General features: G+C 39.7%; 1 protein-coding gene across 3 annotated transcripts in view; it reads left to right on the forward strand.

The window, feature by feature from the left end:
- adam19a (ADAM metallopeptidase domain 19a) overlaps nt 1–12639 on the forward strand; it is a 106064-nt gene that overhangs the window by 61201 nt on the left and 32224 nt on the right. For all 3 annotated transcript variants that reach the window (XM_072687590.1, XM_072687592.1, XM_072687591.1), the window contains exons 5-6: nt 5178–5254; nt 11709–11892. In XM_072687590.1, the coding sequence (XP_072543691.1) occupies nt 5178–5254; nt 11709–11892 (261 nt within the window). The remainder of the gene's footprint in view (nt 1–5177; nt 5255–11708; nt 11893–12639) is intronic.

A 12639-nucleotide genomic window follows, 5' to 3' on the forward strand; every position in this document is an offset into this window, starting at 1 on the left:
ATATATAATGGTCATGCATTAAAAAACTAAAAAAACTCAAATTTTCTATTATTTGGAACAATATATATATATATAGTTTTTTTATGCATGACCATTAGCTCACAAAACCACTGTGATGTTCATGAAATAATGTTGCCCACTGTTAACAAACTATATTGCTTATGAATAATACATGTAATTATTTATTGAGCATTGCTGTATTTTAGATCATATTTCATATCGTGTTTTCACACCATTCCGCTTCATTCACTGTCACTGCTTATTTCTGTACTAAGCTGCTGTTCAGCAGTTTTGCTAAGTGGTTTGACACTGAATATTGTTAAAATGACCCCTTTCCCACATACGCGCACATTCATTCAGACCTGTGGTATTCAGGTGAAATATTGATTGCATTGTCTTGTGTCAATGAAAAAGTCACACGTCACAGGAAATCAAGTGGATGTGAATCGTGCCTCTGGCAGATTATACTGTCATCACACGGGGCAACACATTTATAAGAATTCAATATTATACGTCAGATCTAGTTATTAAAGCCAACTCAGCTCTCTCCTAATTTACTGTTATAAAGCAAGTTCATAATTATGTGCTGCACGACTGTGAAAAGTTCAGCGTGCATGTGGATGAAGTGAAAACGTGTGGCCTTTGGCCAGTGGTCATTATTTCATATTGAGTGTCTTTCCGAGCTCTGCTCTGTCTCTTTATTAGGAAACATCTGCTTCAGCTGTTAGAGGAAGCCAAAGAGGAACTGCAGCTGCTAATTTCACTCATGTGGCTCGGTTATGGTACTAACCCGAAGACACTGCCCTCCTTTTTTAAAAGGGCTTGGTCTGATGCCTTGTAAGGAGAAATATTATCCTCTTATTAAAAGTAGTTTTGATGTGGAGCTCTCAATGTAGGTCATGAGTGACTCAATACACAGACTGACGGTTGGTTTTTGATAAGAATTCTTTTTAAAGAAATGCTAACATCCATATAGCATTTTTGGTGAAAGTCTGATGCCCGAAGAACACCACTCTCCCTGGTAAAATAGCACATTACTGTCTGATCAAAACCTTGCAACAGTTCTTTACATTGTGTAGACATTTCATGATGAATAGAGCATGGCATGGGCAAAAAAAGTACTTGCTTTGAAATCTTAAAACGTCTGTATAATTCAGTCATTTAGAGCGGTTTGATGTGTTGTTTTACATTGTAAAAAAAAAATAATGATAGTGATAATAGGAACCATCATGATGCCTAAAACACAATTGTAGTCTATTTGTTTATTATTCAAAACCACTAGTGAACTGGAATCTAAACATGCCAAACAACAAAAAAAAAAAGAAAAAATAATACAATTGCAAATACATTAATAAATGAGTGTCATACCAGCTAAAATAAATATATAAATAAATATTAGCTGATGTAATGGTGCACAAAACCATGGTTTGGTCCACATCAACTATGGTACAACAGGAAAACCCCAGGTTTCTTTTTGTTTAATTTGACAATTCTGCAAGTTACAGTTTGTCCCATATAGTGCCATAAGGTTTCTGAGTGATATGCGCTCTTGTTAAATGGCCGTATGGTCTATAATAGCACATACTGTGTATTCTCTGGGCCTTAAGGTATCAGGGTGAAACTCGCTCTTGTTAAATGTCCGTATTGTCCCTATTAGCGCATACTGTGTATTCTCTTTATTAGACCCTATGACGGTACGAATACATGTAATATTGTAAACATACAAGTGTATTCATATTAGAATACTATTTATTTCTGTTTTAATTTATTTTTGTTTCTCTATTTACTTATTTCTGAATCCCTTCCTCAAATCCATGCTCTAGCAGAATACATAGTGATGCACGACTTTGGGTTTTATGGATTCAAGCCCGACTCCTTGACTCACGCGATGAGGCTGCTGAAGTGAAGGGAGTGTGAGCTCAAGCAGCCGCAGGGTGAGGGGAAACTTGGAAACTGAGGAAGTCATTACTCCACTCATAATTCTTTTAGAATGAACCATTATTAACCAGATAACCAGTGAGGTTTTCATTCCAGAGCAGATGGATGTGATCTAGTTCCAGCTTTTGCCAGCTTCTTATCTGAATTGTGGTGCAGCAGTTAAATACAGTAAATACTAAGCTGGTGTCAAAATCGAACAGCTGTGTCTTTTAAGGTAGAATGGAAACTGTAGTCAGGTGGCTAATGCTAGGCCACAGATGTTAAACATCCAAGCAGTAGCAGATTAAGTTTGCCGCAGAGTCAGCATCAGAAAAAATCACTTTCGGTTCCATGTTTGTTCTAGAGACGTGAGTGTGAAGAACCCTCAATAGACCCCCCAAAAATATTTCTTGATCTAAAGGTTCTTTATCATTTTAATGGTCATATCTGTATTCCTAAATGGTTCTTCATGAAACCAAAATTGGTTCTTCTATGGCATCGCTCTAAGATTCTTTTGTAGCGCCTTTATTTTTAGAGTGTATGATATTGACCTAATTCACACTACATACACACATTTAAATTAAGAGTTAAGATCTTTTATTATGATATGAAGTCATGAAGAAGTTTTCTTAAAAGGCAAATTTGAAATCGAGAAAATTGTAAATGGTTTCAGGTGCAGTGCCGGGGTAAGACAGGCCTAACAGCTGTGTACTCCTGACAGCTCCCATTTATTCACATTGTAACTACAATCCACCAGCAAATGCTCATGCTGTGCATTCTGTTCAGAATCCATGTCCTGGTAATGGTAATACTGCATGTATAGCTCTTAGTAAAAGCCTCCCGGCATTTCTCTGTGTTCAGTTTGGTCTGTTGGCTTGATTGGCAATTAGGTTATTTGACACTAACGTGCCATGTTTACCTCATAATTTGGTTTCTATTCAGATCGACTCTGCAGGCAAGAGTGGAATGAAGAAGCACTGAATTGGGGTTTAACTACATCATCATGTAAAGGCATTTTAAGTGGCATGCTATTACATTAGCAACCAGGGCCAAATATTGGCAGGTGTATGCTGCACCGGGTGAAAGTTTTTGATAAAATCTCTCTGAATGCAATCTTCTCTGCCATCTCACTCTCTCTTTCTGAGCCTTGCCACACACAGTATTCCCAGCTGTTCACAGCCTGCAACCTTGTGGTTATAAATGTCAAGCACTTTACCACTGAAGTCTTATAGCTTTCTCCTGACTAAGTATCCTTAGTGTTCATTTTTTAGCACTGGATGTGCAGGTTCTACTTCTTTGCCTACACTATTTTCAACATAGCGCTTTTAAGGTATGCACATACGCTATATGTCCAAATGTTTGTGGACACCCCTTCTAATGAATGCATTCTGCTTCACCTGTTGGCACCATGGAACCATGCCAATACCCTGCCAGGCATGGGCTAGATGGGTATAAAGATCCCATCATTGAGCTGTGGAGCAGTGGTACTGTGTTCTCTGGTGCTCCATTCAATGTTATTGGGATGAGTTGGGAGGTGGGGTGGTGACCTCACGAACACTCTGAATGCTATCAAATCCTCACGGCAATGCTCCGGAATCTTGTAGAAAGCTTTCCCTGGACAGTAGAGGAAGTTAATTCAACATAAGAAGGATAAACTTTCCCATATAGTGTACAAAAACTGCAGTTATAGCTGCATTTTAGGATGGTCCTTAATATAGCAAAAAAAAATGTATCATAATGTGCGTTGTCTTCAGTACTATCTACAAGGAATCTACAAGGTAGTGATGAGCACTACTGATCAAATTCAATCTCAAGACACTTTTTCAAATATATCATAATATCACGGTATTTGATGATATTTAATTTTGCATTATTAAAGTTAATGAGCCCATGCATCCTGAGTACTAGTATCTTGCACACCTCATTTGGCTTGATTTGATTGGACTGGTGTTCTGTTTTTTTCCCTGAAAGGAAACCTTGCACAGTATATTTCTATCAGCAACAAGAACATCACTATGATATGGGATATGAGTGGTAGCATAGGCAGTGCTTGATTTCTGTCAATATCACTAAAGCTAAAACTCGTTGTGTGACACCAGTATCCGATGATATGCTGGTATATGCTGGCATTATGACCCAATATGCTGTTGGTCGGATGCGTGCCACTAGAACAACTCACTCTACAAGACCTGAAGATCTCCTGTGGTTTCCTGCATTAAGGCATTATATAGGATCCTACAAATCCAGTAATTTCAAAGTGAAGATGCCATGGATCAGATAGGGATCGGCACATTCCGCAGGTATATGGTGCACATGCACCTACCACCTACCGTGATGCTATAGAAAACATGGGACTTGATCCAATGGGACAAGCTCCACGTCCGATACTCACTCAAGTCTTCACGCCTGATCATTCCACCCGCATCCAACACACTGACTACTAGAAACGGCTGTTCACTTACTGACTAACAGGTATCCCAGACCTTGACATCCACCACTGTTATGTGATAATCAGTGTTCTATGGCTCATCATTGCATATCACCCAGGACATCCCAGCACATCCCAAAAATCCCATTTAGAACCGGCATTTGAAATGTGCACCTTTAAAGACCTGCTAGGTATGCCATGCTAGTCCGGAACACTCCTGTTGGTGCGGTGCCGACTGAATAGCCAATGACATACGCAGCAGTCTGGATTGTCAGCCAGTGTCTCCAGTGACAGCTGATTTGTGTGTCCGCTGCGCATGAGTGTCCCGCCTTGCTTCCTTTCTGTTCAAATAAATGAGTTAATTTCACGCTCTGGTCGTTCGAAGGAGCTCTTTAAATAGCCAGAGACGCTCACGCACAGTTTGGATCTGTTTCAGAAAAATTAAGTGGAGCAATTATTTTCCAAATGTTAGTCGAAGACTCAGGAGAGCGATTATTATGAGAGAGTTTTCCCAAAAGAGGTCAAAGGTCGATAATAGCACTCTTTCTACTTCCAACTGAGTCACCGCTGGCATGTCCGTGGATAAGAACAGGGTAGAAAATCCTGTTTGGTTTATAAATACCATCACTAGAGCAGCTATTGATTGGACTGTTCCACAGGATTATTTTAGTTTCAAATGTCACCCCAGCTGAAAAGCTTGTGTTTTTTATTTTCAAACAAACATCCTAGAACCTGGACAAGTTGTGTAGCATTGATTTCTAGCCCTGCCACCCTGACCTTGAGGTCTGACTCACCAACCTCTTTCTCTCTTTCTGCCTCTCTTTCTCTGTAGGACCATTGCTTCTATCATGGGCGAGTTAAGGGCCACTCATCCTCCTGGGTTGCTCTGAGCACATGCTCCGGAGTGAGGTACGTCCTGAATGCTTTCTGTAATTTGATTTTCTCGGTTCCAAAGAAAGCCACAATGACTTCAATTCATTCATGTCTCATGAATTTCTGTGGTTGATAACAGCAGCAAATGGCATTGAACTGCTGTTGTATTGCTGCATTGTACACCATTAGTGTGACAATAGTTGCTCAATTGTTTCTGGGTTATGTCTGTGTCTGTGTGTGCCTTAGGACGAGTCACATGTAGCCTTTAGAAGAATGCATCCATTTTCACACAGAAACACATACACACATTTTTTGTGTGTGTCTTGTTTGGACATGGGGTCAAGGTTCTGTCCTATGTGTATCACAGCCTATATACACTATATGTGTGAAAGTCTCCAGGCCTCCAGTTTAATTAGCTAATTCAGCTACTTTATGATGCACAGCCGATCAATTGCACACAATCTGCTTCAGGGAAAAGCAGATGGGACGCGAGGGGCCAGAGGGGAAATAAGACCCCCAGTATTAAGTGGGTTATCTAATAAGAACTCCCATGCAAAGAAACATAAACATAACAGAGGAGCATATAAAAGCAGCGCTGTAGTACATAATTTATAGACAGAACAAGTCAGTGTGACGGGGTGGTAAGTGAAACTTAGGGATGCACACAAATCAAAAGTTTTTATTCTAATTGAATATATGTTATGTAAAGAGGGAAACACAAAATCCTGAAAATATTTGGTTATTTTTTGGTTTGATACAAGAAAAAGATGTATTTAATGCCATTTTGACATGTGATTATGGCAGTGCAGTAATGGAAAATGAGTAACTACTGTTAAAAAGATAGCTTTGGAAACAAGTTTGGCATCTTTTTTGAGCTTAATGCATGTCATAAAACATTGCGGACGAAAATTGCACCCATTTAGTAGAATGACTCGGTCATTATTTTGCATTCATTTTCAGCTGGTATGATGAGCAGAACTTCAGTTCAGTGTTGAGTGCGTTTTGAAAGTAAAATTATTGTAAAAATACCTAATCAATTTCACGCATGCTGGCCATTCGAAAACTTTTTGTGTTTTTTGGGCATAATATGCAATAAACCAATTAGCGTTTCACTTGCCATTCCCTTTAAGAGACAGGTGTGGTCTGACTTTGGTGGATTGCTATTTCATTGGCACATTGAGCACGGTCTGGGAAGGCTTGCTGATGCGGTGGTGCACCTCACCTCTAGAATGACTTTATTTTATTTTGTTTTATGTTTAATGTAAAAGTTTGCATAGCTGCCAAATGGCACCGGCTAAGGGTTTCACTGCTGTCCATGTGTCTGTGTGTGTAACATGCGGTAGTGTACGCGCGTTGGGCACATAATTCACTGCCAAGCTATGCAATGAACATCTGCCTAGGTTGTTTTTAGTCAGTGCCAAGATAGCAATACACCAGAAACCTGAACACACCTCATTTCGAGACCATCATGCCTGTCTGCGTTGCTATTTAGACTACGCAGAAGACACGGAAGGCGTGAAAACCTAAGACCCCAGTGATTAAGCCACAGACGACAGTAGCAAGGATGAAACCTTGGGAGGAATCAAGACTCACAAGGGGTACCCACCCTCCTCTGGGCAAGAATCTGAATGCTACATGTGACTATATAACTATGTAACATGATTCAATTGTATGTCAGTCTGGACAAGTGTGTCAGACAAATGCCGTAATGTAAATGCTCATCCTTGTTCTACATTTCAGTGAGCAAGTTTGTTTGTCGCAAATGCAAAGAATGACCAAGGTTGTGCAGTGTCTCCCGCGTGAGTTTAAGCAGTTGGCCCAGATAGATTTGAATTCTCATTCAAGGACCTACGACAAAATGTACTTTATCATGGAGAACGGCATCTATTGACATAATAGTTGCAGCCATTGGCGACTCTGTGGTGTATTGTTCAAGTGTGCAGTTATTGAAAGCGCACTGCTGATGTTTTCTTCCAAGTTCTAGATTGGGATTGAGCTGAATCTTACTTGAGCCAGCGTTAGAGTACTAGAGCGTTATTGGCAGCTTCTATATACAATGCTTGAAAACGCTGTGTGGGAGAAAGAGCTTAGAGAGGATTGAAATGAACGCCATAAAGCAGTGCTTAAGTCAGGCATACAGAATGTACAGTGTTCGTCCATAGTGATGGAGGACACTCTGTACACCAGTCATCACTCATCAGACATTCTCTGTGCTCTCCGCAATGTTCTGACTATTAGAACGTATTTGATAGAGATATTAATATGACAGCGTTATTAACTGCAATCCCCAAGAGGCTGTCTCTAGAGATACCGACAAAGGTCCTTCAATTAAGAAAACAGACAGATGAGTAATGATAGTTCATTTTGAAGCCTTTGGTAAAAATGAGAGTAATAAGGAGTAGTTATAGGTTTTCAATTTTATGGCTTTTATGGATTACTTTGAAGCACCTACAACTGGACATTCCAGTTGTCCAGAGTTCCAGAAATCAATAATTTGGTGTTGTATGTAAAAAAAAAGGTTAAAAAATGTATCATTCACTGCACTGTCCATAGAGTCGATATATACACTGAACAGCCATTACATTAGTACCACAGGTGAAGTGAAAAACATTGCTTATCTTCATCTACAGTGCCATCTGTGAAGGACAGCAAATAAACAGTCAGTTCTTTAAGGTTATAAAAGCAAGAACATGGGCAAGCATAAGGATCCGAGCCACTTCGACAAAGGCCAAATTGCGATGGGTAGACTCTGCAACAGAACCCACAGTGTGCAGCAAGTAACACACTGGTATGCAGTGGTCAGTCGCTACCAAACGTGGTCCAGGAAAGAACAACTTGTGAACCAACAACCGGGCCGTATTCACCTAAGGCTCATTGATTCGATCCATGCAGGCCCCACCTTACAACTTACTGGACTGAAATAATCTGCTGCTAATATCTTGGTTCCGGATACCACAGGATGCCTTGAAAGGTCTTGTAGAGTCCATGCCTCAAATGGTTAGATCTGTTGTGGTGGCACAAGGGGAACCTATTCAATATTAGGTGGTGCTAATGTTATAACTGATTAGTGTAAAGTGTTTAATGTGAAAGAAAATGTGTATTTTTAATTGGACTGACGTTTGGATTAAGGGATAAAGAGAGGGTGGAGATTGGTCCCCTAAAAATGGTACATAAGGTAACATCAGGCAGAAAACACCTTGTAATCCACCCTTCAGATCATCACCACCATCTCTGGCCAGGCTTGAGAATCAACCCAGCCTGCTCCAGTCATCCCCCTGATAAGATTGGTCCCTCTGTAGTCTCTTAACAAAACCATTACTACTAATATAAACAATCAGCCTTCGTTCTTTTACATATTTATATTAACATGGCAATCATCATCTAATTTCAATGCCCATGAAGATGAGACTTCTAACATCTGAGTTCTTCTGTGTAAGTTTAGGCTTGCTTTGCTTTTTATTACTGTGTATCCTCCAGTCACTATTTCATGCTTTTGTCCTGACTGGAGGACAAAGGGTTCGCCATTTGAGTCTTGGTTCCTTTTTTTGCCTTTCCACTGTTGCCATTTGCTTGCTCACTTGGGGCTCGGACACGGGCCTTTGTAAAGCTGCATTGTGGCAATATCTACATAAAAACCTGAACTTGAACATACATTGTCATGTACTTTCACTACAAGTCCTGTTTCAGGCTGAGTCAGGCTGTGGGAGTCAGTGGAGGTGAAAATGGCCAATGTGTATTTCTCTAAAGCTCTGTGGAAATGAAAGAGGAATTAAAAAATATGGCCGTTATGAAACGGAACGATGTTTGAAAACATAATAAGGGTCATGCCAGAGCAATTAAAAGGAAAGCCAAACTTGCCTGAGGCTTTAGTGACCGGGATCTGCGTCAAGCAACGTTCAGCACAATTTCCCAGTTTGAGGCTTTGGCCGCTGGTTAAGCAAGAACAGCAGTCATTTTGAAGTTTAGGCCTTCCAGCATAAACAAAAAATGTCTTCAATCAATTAACAAACAAATAGATTTGGAAAATGGTACTGAGCAGTCAATGTTTTTGCTTGGTGTTGAGTATTTGAGATGACTGTTCAGATGTTTTTTTTTTTAATATACCATGTGTGAACATCCTTAAAACATCTTTCCAGAGATGTGAAGAACATGACTGATATTGTTGTATAACATTTTTCAAAAAGCTAATTAACCTTCAACTTTGTTAATGCTCTGAGGGAACATACAAGCAGTGGTTCATGTGAGGGCTTCTGAGTGGCTTTCCCATTCACTGTGATTAGAAAACGCATAGCTACCATTACAGTAAAGCCCACTCCACTCATGGCCAATTACCAGTCAAACTGTGGCCAGACAAAGGCCTCAGAGTTATTAAAATTCCACTCACCACACTGTGTGTGTGTGTGTGTGTGTGTTGGAAATGAGATAGATGGTGCGACAGAAACAGCCACCATTAAACATTGAATTGAGTGTCACCAGTAATTATATCGAGCCCATATAAGCTACTAGTTATTCTACTTTTAATTGCCTTGATTTAGTATTTTTGCCTAAGGCCAAAACCATGATAACCATCTGGTCTTTCAGGAGCCCCCTGCTGATGGCTAATAGAAAAGCAACTCTTCAATGCCTGCTACCCACAGCAAAGTTTGCTGTAAAAAAACTTATTTTGGAAACACACTGTCTGTAAAGTTGTTACTATCGATTATGTATCATTAATAGGTATATATATATATAATCTACTTCTCTACTGTGATTCTTTCCTAAATACTTTACCGTATGAAAAATAATTTAGGAAGCCTTTTTAACCATTTAAGGTAAACTAGAACCAACTGCTTAGGCATAACCTGTTATACAATACACTATCTGTGAGCGCATTGTGTCATCTGATTTAGCTGATAGTCAGATTTTCAGTAATACGTGTGATTAAATACATTTAAATTGAAAAACATTTCATAAATACTTAGTCTTTTCCAATCACAGTACCTCTCAAAAGTTTGGACACACCTGGTTGAATGTGTGCTGATCATCATCTTAAAAATGTTTGATCCAAATGCTGGGGTGACCATATTTCTGTTTTGAAAAAAGAAGACACCGTAGTTAAAATGTCCTGGCTGTTGGGTTTCAAGTAGGCCTAAGTTGTACGTTGAATTGAAAGGAGGTGATTTGGTCGTACATGTGATTTGACTATTAAGATATTGATCTGGCTAAATAAGTGAATGTGTATGTGCAAATCATACATTAACATACTGTGGCTGCATGGTTTGACACATTGCCCCAGCCCTACAACTTAGGCCTGCTTCAGACTCCCCCAGCCATGACATCCTAACTGTGGTGATCCCCAGTGTCCTCTCTCTCTCTATATATATATATATTATATTATTATTATTATACTTAGGCCCACTTGAAACCCAACAGCCAGGACATTTTACCTATGGTGTTCATACTTGACTCGACTGGTGCCGTATATGTATGCAGGTATGGGACCATTTTCCCAGTCTTATCAGGAAGCATCTTTAATGATGTGTGTTGCTATTTGATTGTATCACATAATAATTGTGATATTGTTCATTCTTGTTCATGCGTCTCTGGTGTTCCTATTACTGTCCAAAGGGCAGTTTGTTTAGCAGTCTAGAATGAGCTTACTCTGTGTTGACATGTCACATTTTGAAATATAGTGTAAGAGGCTTTATACAGCTAAATCCATGCTTTGACTGGATCTCCTGGATGAATCTAAAAATGACAAAACCAGTGGATCTGTAAACACTGTGATCTAAAGGATGGATACTACAGCTGACTCTACAGATGTAGTGTAGATCAGGTCTAGGATTTCATAGAGAAATATGACACACACACATGTGCCATATGTGTGTGTTATGTGTGTCGTATTTCACTGTTTTCTGGAAGCTCCGGTCCTGTAGTTTAACATGAACTTTAATATTTGAAAAACACAAATAAATGTCGTAATGTTAACATTTTGGCTGGTCGCCATGGTGACGCCTGATTTGCTGCTTTTCTACCCTGCTCACTCCTCACAAAGTCCCACTTCCACACGTTCAATCTTGACCCCCTAAACGTGCATTTTTCAAACATGCTGAGAGGGCAGGAAACCCGCTGATATTGAGGGTGAATGTACTCTTTAGCAGTAACAGAATTGCACCTTGCAAAACGTGTGACCAGGTCAGACCTGTCAGACCAAACATGAGTTAAAAACGTACAAAATTAAATTTAGTTAAGTCCATCTTCTCTTCACTTCATGAGAAATCTACCGGTGCGTTTTATGAGTCTTGCCCAATATGTTGTGAATGCTTGGCCAGCAGAGCATTCAGCCCTGTAGAGGTAAAAAGACTTAATTATAGAAATGAATCTCTCCATCAAGCTGTGTTTCCTACTTTCTGCAAATTGCTTACAAATGATTCCTGATTGATTCCAACTGATTAATCAAGTTTATTAGATAATTGTGAAAGTCCTTAATGTCTGTCATTCTTTTTTACAGGGGCCTGATTGTGCTGAACTCCAGTGAAACATATTACCTGGAGCCAGAAGGAGGACAGGAGATTCTCCACCACACATTCTACCACACAGACAACCTGCCAATCAAAGGTGGCACATGTGGACATGGCCATCAGACTGGACATGAAAACCTGTTCAGCAGCCTCCTTAAACCTTTGCATCAAAGGGTCTGTTAACCAAATACACTCATTATAAAGTTTCTTTTCATTTTATTCTTCATCTTAATTTTATCACCACTTTTACCTATATATGCAAAGAGCACAACCTTACAAAGCCATTGAATCTTGTTCATTAATAAGCTGTTCACAAAACGATCTGTGCTCTGAATGCATGCACATTCTCTGTTAAACTAGCACAGTGCACCCAACAATACAGGTAGTATCATGCTTCTTTTATATAGTGGTAGAAAACACAGCAGCCCACCAAAACCCACAACAACTCCACATGCTCAGAAATGTTACTCCACCTATGATATGTACACTATGTCCACACTATTACACTATATGTCCAAATGTTTGTGGACACACCTTCTAATGTGTACCACTTTAAGTAGCACCCATTGCAGACACAGATGTACAAATGCACACACAGCTTGCCTAGTCTGTGTAAAGAAGTATTGCCAATAGAATAGACTTTCTAGTGCTTAATGCCAGGTAGCTGTGGAGCAATGGAACTGTGTACTCTGGATTAATGGTGCTCTATTCAATACGTTTGGGATGAGTTGGGGATGAGGTGGGTTGGTGATCATCCAACATCCTGATCTAACCAACATTCTTGTCACTGAATGCAGATTCCTGCAGTCATGCTCCAAAATCTAGTTACAGTTTCTAGACAGATGCTCCAGTAAAAGCAGGATAAGCTTTTTTCAGTGAATGAGCAGGTGCCCCAATACATTACTTTTAAAATGCATCACC

This window comes from Salminus brasiliensis, chromosome 9, assembly GCF_030463535.1.
Source record: "Salminus brasiliensis chromosome 9, fSalBra1.hap2, whole genome shotgun sequence".
Lineage (NCBI taxonomy): Eukaryota > Metazoa > Chordata > Actinopteri > Characiformes > Bryconidae > Salminus > Salminus brasiliensis.